The following is a 15,637-nucleotide window of genomic DNA, read 5'->3' as shown; positions in this document are numbered from 1 at the left end:
TCTTGATGGTTTTGTTTGCCAGTTTTGGTATTTTGCCTAAGAACAAGTGTGGTGTGAGGAAGTATCACCTGAACTTGTTTGGGGATAGACTTGATGTAATAGTCCTTTCACATCTCTAACTATTATGAGTTTATCCCAGAAATGTTATAGAGCACATTAAGAATTTGCTGAAAAAAAGAAAAATGTGAAGCTGTCCAAAATACTTCTTATACACATTTCCAGGTACATATTTAACATAAAGAGCAATTTTGTGAAATCAGCACACACTTTGTTATGCAACGGACTCACTGTCAAGAAGACACAAAGAGGAACTAACAAAAGCAGGAGTTAAAGTTTTTAATGTGCATGTGGGGAAGGCTTACAAGTAAAATATACTACTTGTTTTGCTAGAACCACTGGCATAAAAGTGTCTTATAATGGAGAAGTACAACACGCAGATTGGCACTGAAGAGTATGAAAAGCCTGAAGTGGAAAACATCCTTACAGTCCTAAATGTAACAAATAGACAAGTTCACGCTTATGTCATATTATTATATCAAACAATATTAACTTACAATATACCGGTAGTTATAACAAATGCCCACAGATCCGGCATAAAACTTTAAGTATTATATTTTAGTGGCACTGATCATATAACTCTGCCTAAATAAATGCGGGATTGGGGTTTAGCCTATACAGAAGGCAAAAATGATTAAAAACAAGTGCAATTATGCAACTATGCAAAGAAACTGAATAAATTATAAACACACACTATTGTTGACTTGGTTATAGTGACAAGACAGAATCCAGGGCAAGTTTTGATGGCTGTGCAGTAGCTTATGCAAAATGAGTTTGGTGGTGTTACTCCAGTTCCTACGAGGCAGACACCCACAAAAAAAACTTTACCGCAGCTGGCAGCCTTGTTGGCAGTCTCGCAAAAAGTGCCAAAAACCTTGAAGACTAACTAGCCTCTCACAACTAAAAGTGGACTGTTCAGTTCTGGGTTGGAATAAACTGGAGATCACTGAGTAAGCTTTCTGCTGTTGCTTAGGCTGTTCTTTTCTGTAGAAGCAGCATCCTTCACAAGCACTCAATTTACATTAAAATACTTTATGGCCTAAATTTTTGTATTTTGAACAAAATAAATTAGCAGCAGTTGCAAGAAAAGTCATCTCAATAAATAAAATCAAATGAACTCAGTTTTAATTCCTCAATTAAATCAAAAATGTTTCCTTGGCATGAGACTATAGTAGCTGGAGGAAACTTAGGATAAAAGAGTTGTCATCAAAATATCAAATTTGAGAAAACATTATTGGAGCAAAAACTGTACATTCTGTGTCAGCCATCTCTTTTATACATTAAATTATACAGAGAGTAACCTGACCAAAAAAACCTGTATATTTAATGGAATGGAATGGAATATTTATGGTAAGTAGAATATAGGGAATATTGAAAATATTACAACTAGTTTAACCACTGCAAACAAACACCAACATTTTCATGACACCCACTGTATTTGACATTTCTTGAAATACACACATTAAAAATACCCAGTGAATGAAAAATCACAATGAAGAAAAAATTAGAAGACTTGTCATATTTTTCCATCACTTCTCCCCTTCCCAATCCCAATGTTTCCAGGAACCTCACAGCAATTCTTCTTGCTTGAATTCAAGTTTTAAAAATCCAGAAAGGCACACACAGCATGCTATTACTTCCACTAAATTACAATAGGCTTTCCAAACAAATAACCTTCTAATGCACAAATTCTGGCTCAGTAGTTGTACAGGCTAAAAACACATTTTGTATACAGAATATGTAAGTTTGAACTACTTTAATACTATTAACACAAGTAGCTGGTTCCAGAGAGGACTGCAGTGAAATTCACGAGGCACACTGGAGAAAGAACAGGAAAAATAGTTTAAACAAGTGCTCTACAAGCAACTGTTCTGCAAAAACTGCTCAAGACCCTAACTACCATAAGAAGGTTTCATATACTGTGTTCATGGAGGTATCGTTCCTGCAAGATGTTGAGCATGCTGGCCCTGAAACAGCAAAGCACTTAAATGTGATTAATTTTATGCATGTGAAGAATTCCATTAAAGTCAACAGTACTTAAAATTAAGCATGGACTGGGGCCATGGTGCTAAGCGTCTTGCAGGATTAAGCTGCCGATTACCTAAACAAGTACTAAATCCTAAAGAAGTCTCCTTCTAGATGAAAGTTTTTGGAGCTGTTAAGCCAGAGAAGCTAGCAGCAAATTACAATAGTACTGTGGAAGCCCTCTCTCTTCGGGGCAACAAACAAACACACACTGTAGTCCTGTGGAATTACCCCAGGCCTGAGACTTTGGAGACCAGATATATATTCCAGACTAACCCTTTGACTTACTACCTGACTTCAGGCAAGTAATTTTACCTCTCTGAACCTTGTCACACGATCTACACAAAAGAAATGTTGATGCTTACTCATCTTACAAAACGCTTTGGGATCACCAGATGTTCTGTACTGTGTACATGAAGAACATTATTTTGATTTGACAGTGTATAAATGTTCCCAATTTCTCTCCTCAGATTTCAGTACTTCCTGTTGGTAAGATGGAACACAAATGCACATGTTGAAAAACACTGAGAAGATGAGTACTTCAGTTTACCTTCTGTGTATCACTTCTATTCTTACCTCCATGTTCAGAAAGATTTGCTAATCTATGTGGTTGTAATAATTTCTCTCTCATCCAAACATGACTCCTCCACAGATACTTATCCTATCTCCTTTAGTGCTACTAAGGCTGTCCTTGTGCTGCACACCCTAGTCTTAAGCCCATCTGTTACACGTTTTTGGAGCTTGGTTGTCATGACAATCTCAGTGATTTTACCTAGGTGTAGAGATGGGGCAATAGTTAGAGAAATTTCCTGTGTCATGGGTTGTGATGCTGTGGGTGGTGCATGTGGGGATGGGGGCTATTGTGTTTTTCAGTGGAGTTCAAAGGTTTGTTTCTTTAAAGAAGAAGGAGCTGTTAATTTCCATTAGCAGTGATCACTGTCATTCTCCGTAGGCCTTTACCAGGCAGCAGAGGCATAGATCTTTTTCAGAGGTGATGTCTCAAGTGTTTCTAAGAGCTTCTAGAATCATGGTATGTTGGTATGTCATGTGGACAAATTTCTTCAGGACTGGTGAAGTGGTTAATACCATACAGTCCAGTTCAGAGTTCTGCCTCGAGCTCTTCACAGAGGTCAGTGCAGGAGTTGGAGACTTGTGGTACACAGTCTGGGCTGATCAGCTGGTTCACGATGCCGTGAACGTGAGTGGGTCTCTGCTGGCCCTGATTTGGGGGTTGCAAAGGCACAGGAGAATAAGGTTCTCTTTGCTTTTGTCACTGCAGTGGTGCATTCCTGTAAGAAACCTTTGTGCTCTTGGTGATATATTCACATGATTTTACACCATCAGCATATTTGTCTGTCTGTCTATGCTTTTCATATGACAGTTTGTTGATGAATCATGGAAATCTCTGCAGTAGATGTGGGAAAGAGGGAATCTTGGGGTCAAGATGCTAACTGTGGGGGACATCAGGTGAGTGCAGTGTGTTAGCAATTTGCTGGCTTTACATATTCCAGTGTGTCTATGCTTCCCCACATCCCTGTGAGGTATGTACATTTTATTACCATTTTTCTTATGTGGAAATTAAGATAAAAAGAGAAGTTATATGACTCACTAAAGGTCACACAGGAAGCCTGTAGCAGAGCTGAACTTAGAACGGATTTCTTCTACTCAGTCCTGTGCTTGAACCACAAAACAATCTTTTTCATTTTACCACCCTTCCTACCTTGAATCTCCTCACATTATTTCAGTACTTCCAGTTTCAGCCAAAACCAGTGTGCACAGGTGTGAGAAAATGCAAGACTTGGTGAGACAGATACAAAGTAAAGCCTTGATTCAAATCCATTAAAGTCTTCATATTGATTTCAGTAGATTTTGGATAAGACCTTCAAAAGCATGAGTCCTCTTAAAGGCAAATGCAAAGCAGAGTCATTTTAATAGTGAGGAGAGGGAGACAACCTCCCATTTCAAATGATGCGGTACTTATTTGACAATGAGCATGAGTGTAAATTAGTTTTGGCTTATTTTCTTAGAAAGACAGCTCAAAAGAAATTAAAAACAATGGGGGTATGATGAACAATCCAAAACATATTTAATCAGTTTTTCAGGATTACTTTATGTATATATAATCTCTCAACATGTAAATCTCTCCAGAGATAGAGTTTTATTTTGAGAAAACATCACAAGACGTTGCAATTAGGTTAGCAGAAATTATATCCTGATCTGAAATGTAGATGACTATAAAGTAGCCTAAACATGGGCAAAAGTCCAGGATTGGATTAATTTTTTAATTTTTCAGTTTTCTAGCAGGAATTAATGCTTTTGTTGTGTAGGATTTATACCAAAACTACAAGAGAAAGGTAGAATCCTGGAAGCCATGCAGCATGCTAATCAGCATACTGACACATGAAGAGGAGAGATGCAGAAATGAGTATTGGTTCTAGTATCTGATTTCTCTTCTAAACAGAGATATTACAAATTTATGATACTATACTGACAACAAGACTATAGACAACTCAATAACTGATACATGAAAGACCCAACACTTTTTGGCTCTGGAAGGCAACCCAGAGACAATCTAGCATGCACATTAAATTGCATCCATTCAGTTTGGTCAAAGAAATTGGAATTTGCTTTAACTCTAGAAGCAGAAAAGTCCCTTGACTGGGTTGAGTGGCCATTCCTAATTGGCTGTTTTGAATTATATCAATTTAGTCTCAAATTTGGAATACAAATACCTCATATTTAATCTACAGCATGAACACCTTGGTATCCCAAACTAAAGAAAAAGGGAACAGGTCAAAAGTGTTTGCTCTCTCACTACTATTTTTTCCATTAATAGAGCCACTTGCAAAGAAAATTAGGAGTTAACAAGAATATTGCAGGATTCACTACTGAAACTAAAGAACCTAAAAGGGATACTGGAAATAAAAAATTGCTCAATTCTTGGGGTAACATTCTAGGATTTTTTTTCCTGGAAGGCCTAATTGCTAATGTAGTCCAACAGACAACAGTATACATTTATAGTAACTAATTTCAGAGTGAGGAATTTATTTACAAAATAGAAATGGAAAGTGTCTTTGTAACTTCCCCTTGAGCCTATATTTCTAGGGTGACCAGATATCCCAATTTTATAGGGACAGTCCCAATATTTGGGGCTTTTTCTTATATAGGCTCCTGTTACCCTTCCACTCCCGTCCTGACTTTTCACATTTGCTGTCTGGTCACCCTAAATATTTCTAGCTGCATAATTTTGCAACAGGAAACAATAAGACCACCAACTCAAGACATAATTGAGTTAGAAGCCAATTTAACTCTACATTCTCAGAGAAGAGAGCTTACAGGTAGAACATTTTAAAAAGTGTACATAATTTTATTTAAACTAGGCTATAAAGATAAATGAAAAAAGTGAAAAGAGGACTGACAATATACCCAAGGAAATATTTTTTTTTCTATATAGTGACTGAGTCAGACCAGAAGGATATAAGAGAGTGGTGGAAGGCAGGTATATTAGCCTCAGGATGCCGGCATTAGCTTAATTAACAGTTAAGGCTGTTAATTGGCATCAGGTGTCTTGATTGGACTGGAGTAGTCTGTTTGACTATCCAGGGAATTAACCAGTTAAGGTCATTAAGCTAATGCCGGCACCTGACCCCAATTAACTGGCAAAGGGTCAGTTAAGGCTGTTAGGCTAATGGAGACAGGTGGAACCAATTAAGGTCTCCTTTCCAGTTCCCTCGAGAGAGCCCAGGTGAAAGGAGCTGGAGGAGGAAGCTGTATCCTGAGGTTAGGGTAACCAGATAGCAAGTGTAAAAAAAAAAAAAAAAAAAAAAAAAAAAAAAATCAGGACTGGAGTGGGGTTAAGAGGTCACTATATATGAAAAAGCCCCCAAAATCAGGACTGTCCCTATCTGGTCACCCTACAAAGAAAAAAAATAAGCAGTCATATTCTGGTACAAGTGAAAGAGTTTAAGGGTGAAAGATGTCTTCCTTTGAGGGAACTGCCAGAAAGAAGGGAGATAGTACTGAACTGGAACTTCTGTAATGCCCAGAAAGTTAATTTTGTGTTCATAAAAAAACACTATCTTTCTGTAACGCCATATGAAGGGTCAATAATCAATACCTAGAGGTGACTATTTTCCCTTCCAACATGAAGAACACTTGAAAGGCAGCTAGCTGAGTGAACAGGAACCTATGACCACTGTCAAGGTTCCTTCCCCACTCTGAATGCTAGGGTGCAGATGTGGGGACCTGCATGAAAACCTCCTAAGCTTACTTTTACCAGCTTAGGTTAAAACTTCCCCAAGGTACAAAACTATTTTACCCTTTGCCCTTGGATTTTCGTTGCCACTACCAAATGTCTAACACCGGTTACTGGGAAAGAGTTCATTTGGAAAAGTCTTTCCCCCCCAAATCCTCCCAAATCTTACCCCCCTTTTTCTGGGGAAGATTTGATAAAAATCCTCACCAATTTGCACAGGTGACCACAGACCCAAACCCTTGGATCTTAAAAACAATGAAAAAAGCATTCAGTTTCTTAAAAGAAGAATTTTAATAGAAGAAAAAGTAAAAAGAATCACCTCTGTAAAATCAGGATGGTAAATACCTTACAGGGTAATTACATTCAAAACAGAGAATCCCTCTAGGCAAAACCTTAAGTTACAAATAGACACAAAAACAGGAATATCCATTCCATTCAGCACAGCTTATTTTCTCAGCCATTTAAAGAAATAATAATCTAACACATATCTAGCTAGATTACTTACTAAGTTCTAAGACTCCATTCCTGTTCTGTCCCCAGCAAAAAAAAACATCACCCAGACCCTTTGTTTCTCCCCCCTCCAGCTTTGAAAGTATCTTGTCTCCTCATTGGTCATTGTGGTCAGGTGCCAGCGAGGTTATCCTAGCTTCTTAGCCCTTTACAGGTGAAAGGGTTTTTCCTCTGCCCAGGAGGGATTTTAAAAGGTGTTTACCCTTCCCTTTAGATTTATGATAACCACATTCCCACACTGAAAGACAGATTCACAAGAAGACTCAATCACTTAACTATGTCCTAAATTGAGCTGTCAACCTGTAGAAAGTTTTTTTTTTTTTAGAAAAGAGAACAAAACAAACAAACAAAAAAAAAGATAGACAGTTGGTCCAATACCTCAGGAGACAGAGTAAAGATGCAGGGTTTAGTCTAGTATAATGAGATTTACCCCCACCCCAACCCCAACCCACCTTTATGGAAGAAAAGGCAGTTGGGTCAAATTGCTACTCTGTGGAATGCATATCGGTTTCAGTAAATGCTTTATTCAGCCCCAGGTTCAAAAGATAAACTAGAGGCATGCAAATTGTGTTCTGGAAGGTTTGACAGATACCAGTATATGTATCACTGCCCTCAAATGAATTATTTTTGCAGACTTACTGAATCAGATCACCAAGTTTGCTCTTTAAGCCTAACAAAACTGACTTTTTACAAATTGATGTTATTCATTGAACTACTAAGCTTTAGTTATGTATACCAGTGCAGAAGCTCATCTATTCTTTAAAATCTTCCTTTATACATACTGCAGGAATTTATTATTCTTAGTACTAGACAATAAACAGGGGAAGAAAAGAAACTGTGTGCTAACCACACATTACAGCATCCCATCCCAGACTATAAAGTGTATTCAAGTGGTTTTGTGGGTATTAAAAATATTCAAGTAAACTCATATGGTCTATATTTCAAAATGCTTGGAGAGAATCTTGTGATAGTTCAATGAAAGCCAAATTTCCCTTCCTCCCAATTCAGACTCTCCTTATCTAAGCCAGATGCATTTTAAAGAATCCTAATTGAGGTTGCAGGAACAAACCATCCCGATGTGTAGAAAGAATAGTAAATATGGCAGGCAACCAGCTTGGCTTAACAATGCTTATCTTAAACACAAAAAAGAAGCTTACAAGAAGTGGAAGCTTGGACAAATGACCAGGGAGAAGTATAAAAATATTGCTCAGGCATGCAGGAGTGAAATCAGGAAGGCCAAATCACACTTGGACTTGCAGCTAGCAAGGGATGTTAGGGGTAACAAGAAGGGTTTCTACAGGTATGTTAGCAACAAGAAGGTGGTCAGGGAAAGTGTGGGCTCCTTACTGAATGGGGAAGGCAATCTAGTGACAGAGGATGTGGAAAAAGCTAATGTACTCAATGCTTTTTTTGCCTCTGTCTTCACGAACAAGATCAGCTCCCAGACTGCTGCAATGGGCAGCACAGCATGGGGAGGAGGTGACCAGCCCTCTGTGGAGAAAGAAGTGGTTCAGGACTTTTTAGAAAAGCTGAAAGAGCACAAGTCCATGGGGCCAGATGCACTGCATCCGAGGGTGCTCAAGGAGTTGGCGGATGTGATTGCAGAGCCATTGGCCATTATCTCTGAAAACTCATGGCGATCGGGGAAGGATGACTGGATGACTGGAAAAAGGCTAATGTAGTGCCCATCTTTAAAAAAAGGGAAGAAGGAGGATCCTGGGAACTACAGGCCAGTCAGTCTCATCTCAGTCCCTGGAAAAAATCATGGAGCAGATCCTCAAGGAATCAATTCTGAAGCACTTAGAGGAGAGGAAAGTGATCAGGAACAGTTAGCATGATTCACCAAGGTCAAGTCATGCCTGACTAACCTAATTGCCTTCTATGAGGAGATAACTGGCTCTGTGGATGAGGGGAAAGCAGTGGACGTGTTATTCCTTGACTTCAGCAAAGCTTTTGATACAGTCTGCCACAGTATTCTTACTAGCAAGTTAAAGAAGTATGGGCTGGATGAATGGACGATAAGGCGGATAGAAATCTGTCTAGATCAGGCTCAACGGGTAGTGATCAATGGCTCCATGTCTAGTTGGCAGCCGGTATCAAGCAGAGTGCCCCAAGGTTTGGTCCTCGGGCCGGTTTTGTTCAATATCTTCATTAATGATCTGGAGGATGGCATGGATTGCACCCTCAGCAAGTTTGCAGAGGACACTAAACTGGGAGGAGTGGTAGATATGCTGGAGGATAGGAATAGGATACAGAGGGACAAATTAGAGGATTGGGCCAAAAGAAATGTGATGAGGTTCAACAAGGACAAGTGCAGAGTCCAGCACTTAGGACAGAAGAATCCCATGCACTGCTAAAGACTTGGACCAAGTGGCTAGGCAGCAGTTCTGCAGAAAAGGACCTAGGGGTTACAGTGGACGAGAAGCTGGATATGAGTCAACAGTGTGCCCTTGTTGCCAAGAAGGCAAACAGCATTTTTTGCTGTATAAGTAGGAACATTGTCAGCAGATCAAGGGACATGATCATTCCCCTCTATTCAGCATTAGTGAGGCCTCATCTGGAGTACTGTGTCCAGTTCTGGGCCCCACACTACAAGAAGGATGTGGAAAAATTGGAAAGAGTCCAGCGGAGGGCAACAAAAATGATTAGGGGGGCTGGAGCACATGACTTATGAGAAGAGGCTGAGGGAACTGGGATTATTTAGTCTGCAGAAGAGAAGAATGAGGGGGGGATTTGATAATTGCTTTCAACTACCTGAAAGAGGTTTCCAAAGAAGATGGATCTAGGCTGTTCTCAGTGGTACCAGATGACAGAACAAGGAGTAATGGTCTCAAGTTGCAGTGGGGTTTAGGTTGGATATTAGGAGAAACTTTTTCACTTGGAGGGTGGTGAAGCACTGGAATGCGTTACCTAGGGAGGTGGTGGAATCTCCTTCCTTAGAGGTTTTTAAGGCTCAGCTTGACAAAGCCCTGGCTGGGATGATTTAATTGGGGATTGGTCCTGCTTTGAGCAGGGGGTTGGACTAGATGACCTGCTGAGGTCCCTTCCAGCCCTGATATTCTATGATTCTAAGAGAAAAGTATATTTAAATACGGATCTTGATTCTGCTCTCTGTGTTCTAGAGTTGGACATGAAAGAATCTTTCTGTAAGAGACAATTAAAATCACTACTGTTCTTTCCTTGCTAATTGGACATCACCATTCCTTCAATCTTCTGAATGTACTGAGTGTCATCAAATCATATGTAAACTTCTTTAGGCTCAAACATTTTCTCACAAGCTTCTGAATGATCTCTTTAATACTAATTCTATATGAGAATCTGAAAGAATCCCCCCTATTAACATCTCACTGTGTATCTGATCACCATCTATGTCTCATCTTAACTAATTTTTCATTTTTTGTAGCCAGTGCAAGGAAGGAGAGAGTAGAAAGAGGAAAACTTAAGTTGTAATCATAAATGTTGGAAGCTGTATCAAAAAGTCATTCTCATATGATTATCAAACATGTTTCTCAGTGAAATATTCTGTAACTTAAGGGAAGACAGACATAATTTAGCTAAACATTTTGTAGTGAGATCTGTATCCTTAAGTTATGTAATTAGATTCCACATATTTGATTCAATAGACTTTTTTTTTAAAAAAGCCTTCAAATAAACTCTGGTAATAACACATATTCTTCATTGAAAACATATTGTCAAAGGAGAAAAAACAAAACAAAAGAAATCACAACCCGCATGGCCCCACAGTATGCCAACATTTTTATGGCTGACTTAGAACAACGCTTCCTCAGCTCTTGTCCCCTAACGCCCCTACTCTACTTGCGCTATATTGATGACATCATCATCTGGACCCATGGAAAAGAAGCCCTTGAGGAATTCTACCATGATTTCAACAATTTCCATCCCACCATCAACCTCAGCCTGGTCCAGTCCACACAAGAGATCCACTTCCTGGACACTACAGTGCTAATAAACGATGGTCACATAAACACCACCCTATACTGGAAACCTACTGACCGCTATTCCTACCTACATGCCTCCAGCTTTCACCGACCACACCACACGATCCATCGTCTACAGCCAAGCTCTGCGATACAACCGCATTTGCTCCAACCCCTCAGACAGAGAAACACCTACAAGATCTCTATCAAGCATTCTTACAACTACAGTACCCACCTGCGGAAGTGAAGAAACAGATTGACAGAACCAGAAGAGTACCCAGAAGTCACCTACTACAGGACAGGCCTAACAAAGAAAATAACAGAACGCCACTAGCTGTCACCTTCAGCCCCCAACTAAAACCCCTCCAACGCACTATTAAGAATCTACAACCTATCCTGAAGGATGACCCAACACTCACAAATCTTGGGAGACAGGCCAGTCCTTGCCTACAGACAGCCCCCCAACCTGAAGCAAATACTCACCAGCAACCACATACCACACAACAGAACCACTAACCCAGGAACCTATCCTTGCAACAAAGCCCGTTGCCAACTGTGCCCACGTATCTATTCAGGGGACACCATCACAGGGCCTAATAACATCAGCCACACTATCAGAGGCTCGTTCACCTGCACATCCACCAATGTGATATATGCCATCATGTGCCAGCAATGCCCCTCTGCCATGTACATTGGTCAAACTGGACAGTCGCTACGTAAAAGAATAAATGGACACAAATCAGATGTCAAGAATTATAACATTCATAAACCAGTCGGAGAACACTTCAATCTCTCTAGTCACGTGATTACAGACATGAAAGTTGCGATATTACAACAAAAAAACTTCAAATCCAGACTCCAGCGAGAAACTGCTGAATTGGAATTCATTTGCAAATTGGATACAATTAACTTAGGCTTGAATAGAGACTGGGAGTGGCTAAGTCATTATGCAAGGTAACCTATTTCCCCTTGTTTTATCTTACCCGCCCCCCTCGCCCCCCCCCCCCCCCAACGTTCTGGTTAAACCCTGCATTTGTGCTGGAAATGGCCCAACTTGATCATCATACACACTGTAAGGAGAGTGATCACTTTAGATAAGCTATTACCAGCAGGAGAGTGGGGTGGGTGGAGGTATTTTTTCATGCTTTGTGTATAAAAATATCTTCTACACTTTCCACAGTATGCATCCGATGAAGTGAGCTGTAGCTCACAAAAGCTTATGCTCAAATAAATTGGTTAGTCTCTAAGGTGCCACAAGTACTCCTTTTCTTTTTACAATCCTAGTAGATGAGGAGCCCGATACCTGCCAATGGTTTTCACCTAAACAAGCAATACCTCAATGACTTGGCATTGATCAACATGTAGCTATCTGAGTCAACTCAGAACATTCCCTGAAGAAACCATTTCTGTTTTTCAAAGAGCAAAAGCCACAGTGGTTAATAAGATGTGTTTTCCACTTTTGATCATTTGTTCATTCACAAATATTTCATTTCTGGTGATTTCACCCATCATGTCAATGTTTATTTTCTTTGATGTTCAAAGTCTTTTGTAGTGCCAAACTAGATCGACTGAAACATTGCTCTGTTTAAGCAAATAGAAGTTGCTGAAGGAAGCAACTATTAATTTAAGTCAGAACTTGATATTTTCTGTAAATGTTATACAAGTAAAGCAGACTAAGGGATTTCACTCTGGGAATCTTGTGGTGATATAGTTTCAACTGACTCTTATGGCCAAATGCTACTAAATCCATGGGGCCTCAACAGTTGTAAGTTTTCATAGCTCCATTAAAATAAAGTTACAGAACTAAGACAATTTGCACCAGTTCAGGATGGGGTCCCTTATTCTCATCACTTGGACAATTGCTCTCAAATGCAGAGAAAATGCTGTCCCAATGAACAATAAAATAAATTATGATGCATTTCTAAAAGAGACTGAGAAGGCCTCTTTGTGGCTCTACAAGTCTGAGTAAACCAACTGCGCAGATTTTATAATTTTCATAAAAATGAATATTTGGGGGACCTAGCTGGCTTGCTTCCATTAGCATTAACAGCCATCTCCGTCCCTACTCCTGTAACTGACAGTTAAGGTTATATCCTGCCATTCTTTCATGCACAGAACACTGTTAGGGAACAGTCAATGTGAGCTTTCTCTGTTGATCAATTATGGTTAGGCCCTAATTAGTGTCATTTACATGTAGTTTTAGATAAGGATACGATTTAGTCTTGGAGGTCAGTGATGTTACGGGTTCTGTGACTTTACCAGCCCTCCCTGACTCTAGCTTCAGCTGTCAGTAGCGGAGCAGGCGTTATGCATCCCTGACCCACTTTCCCTCCCCGTGGCTTCAGTCGAGTCTGGAGTCTGAGCTGTGCCCCCGCAACTGTGCCAGAGGGGCTGGGGCTATCAGTCCCTTTCCCACCCCAATGAAGATGCAGGTATCATTCCTCTCCCTCCCCATTATTTTTAGTAGAAGTCTTGGGCAGGTCAGAGCTCCTGTGAAATTTTCCGTCCGTGACTTTTACTAAAAATAACCATGACACAATCTGCAACGTTGTTATAGATAATTAAATATTTGAATGTGGTCAATTTTGATACAAAATACTTACATTATGTTATTGGCTTCTCTTGTTTAATCTCTATGGCCTATGAAATATCTACTGATATGGCAGAGCTGTTGAGCGGCAAATCTCCCTGCTGATTGAGGTCAGCAAGCTGCTCATGAATCCAGCAGATGTTTGTTGTCTAGGCCAATGGAAACCGTATGGACCCCTTCTTCTTCATCTCCTCCCAGGAGCAAGTGTTAACACAGCAGATATCTGGATGTATGCCATACAGCAACAAAGACAAGAGAAAGCTGCTGTGGCATCTATAAGTATGGTACTGTATACAGAACATATTTGCTTTGTTCATCTCAGATTATTATTTACAATTACCATACTTACTGTATTCCCTTCCACATTATCTTCTTGTTTTGAAGATATGTATGGGGCACCCTTTTCTGTGCTATTAAGCTTCAGTGGACCACATAGATGTAAACTAGAACAATATTTTCTTGCATTATGTAAACTTCTATTTCAAGACAAGAGACAACTTTAAAAGTGTGTACAGCAATCTGCAGGCCATTTTGAATAGAGTGCCTATAACATGCTGGAGATGTTTAAAATAGGGGATTTAGGCACATGGTGGAATTCACAAGGGGGACTTAGGTACCTATCAGCCACTTTAGTGATGTCCCTTATGTTCCTAAATTTCTGCTAGTAGGTATATTCATAGCTACCTCAGTCCTGACACCACCAAACAGCTTAGTGCCTAGCTCAAACCTAAACCACAGCAGGATCCACAAACTAGATGTTCTCCTGCTGGGCCTGATCAAGTAGATGTGCTCAGAGGCCATCTTGCCACAAAGCACAGTCAAAGGTTGTGATGCCCCTCATTATATGATGTTTAGAGAACTCACCCAGAATATGGGAGCACTGGGTTCAAATCTGCACTCTGCCTGATGTGGACCAGGTCTCCCATCTCCCACTTAAAATAGTCACTGAAGCTGGGACTTGAACTTGGCTCTGCCACATCCCAGGTGAGTGACCTGAGCACTGGACAACAGAACCACTCTTTCACTCTGACCCCATGAATACTTAAGTATTTTATATAAAGTGGAATCATCGACACTAGCGACTGAGACAGACACACCCCGTATGGCCCAGTGGTTAGGACACTCATCTGGGGATTTGAACCTAGGCCTTCCGCATCCAAGGTCTAATGACTGTACTGTTGGATATAAGGGGAAAAGCATCTCCTCCGTCTCAGTTTTTTTTGAAAAACCTGACTCCAGGCACCTAACTCCAGGAGAGAGTTCACAGCTCCTGTGTGAATCCTGAGTGGAAGGAGGCACCTCCCTCCAGTCCAGAGTTGGACACCTAACGCCCTTTGAAGAGCAGACCTTAGGCCACATGCCTCTGCTCAGCATTTACTACTGGCAAACTTAGGCACCTAAAAATGGGGTTCACAAAAGTCAGTACGCTGAGTAAGGAGCTGCCTAACTCTCCCCATTGTTCGCATAGGGAAACTGGGGGCCTAACCTGAAGTTAAGAATTCCGTTTGGCAGCAGGGCATCTAGAAGTAAGGCATTCAATGCTCAGCCCAAGCCCCCTTTGTGAATCCCACCCACAACTCCCATTTATTTTAAATATTTACTTTCATAGAAGAGGAGTTGTGTGCCTAAACTCCTTAGATGCCTTTGCAAGTTTCAGTCTAGAGCTATACATTTTTAATTGTTTATTCATTCATTACAACTACTGCATGTTCCAGTGTAAAATGGTAGTTCCACCACTGTCCCGTACAACGGGAATGTCAGTGCATGTTTCTATGTCCTGTGTAATCTCCGGTTCTTCCTTAGAGTCATGTGATTTTGGTATGTCTTCTTGTGCCAAGCATTCCTTACATTTGCTGAACACAGTTTTACCTAACAGCTGCAAGTGTACACTCAACCATTTCTAAAAGTGTGTCTTGTGTTTATTAAAATTCCAATAAAAAACCCAAATAGGCTATAATAGCCATGATATTGCATTAGCGTGAAAAAGTTTCTGAAGTTTGAAATAAATAAAACACAGCACATCTATGGAAAAATATATATATATAAATAATCTACTGAAATAAAAGAAACCAGTGAGTATACGGATATATGCATTAAAGTAATTTTCTAGCTCAGTGAATCCATGTCAGAAATGGTTGCCTATGCTAAAATAACACTTTTCTTTGCTCTAAAAATCTTTTAGTTGAAGACTTTTACTTTATAAATTACTGAATTATTTTAAAGGTGATTTGGTACCTAATAAAACGTTGAGCTGAATGGGTT

At 40.0% G+C, this 15,637-nt stretch overlaps 1 protein-coding gene across 8 annotated transcripts in view; it reads right to left on the bottom strand.

The window, feature by feature from the left end:
* Positions 1 to 15,637, bottom strand: part of CADM2 (cell adhesion molecule 2) — a 1,031,723-nt gene that overhangs the window by 252,362 nt on the left and 763,724 nt on the right. Inside the window, exon 2 of one of the 8 annotated variants that reach the window (XM_043538398.1) lies at positions 13,389 to 13,598. The exons of 6 other annotated variants lie outside the window; for them this stretch is intronic. Coding sequence is in view for 1 of the 2 variants with exons in the window: in XM_043538394.1 (XP_043394329.1) it covers positions 2,448 to 2,451 (4 nt within the window). In the remaining variant the exon portion in view is untranslated. Of the gene's footprint in view, positions 1 to 2,447; positions 2,469 to 13,388; positions 13,599 to 15,637 lie in introns of those variants that run through there. One more of the 8 variants, XM_043538394.1, reaches the window with a different exon arrangement.

The sequence above is a fragment of the Chelonia mydas genome, chromosome 1, assembly GCF_015237465.2.
Source record: "Chelonia mydas isolate rCheMyd1 chromosome 1, rCheMyd1.pri.v2, whole genome shotgun sequence".
NCBI classification, from domain to species: domain Eukaryota; kingdom Metazoa; phylum Chordata; order Testudines; family Cheloniidae; genus Chelonia; species Chelonia mydas.
Note: the sequence above shows the minus strand (reverse complement) of the source record. Positions and strands in the feature narration are given on the sequence as shown.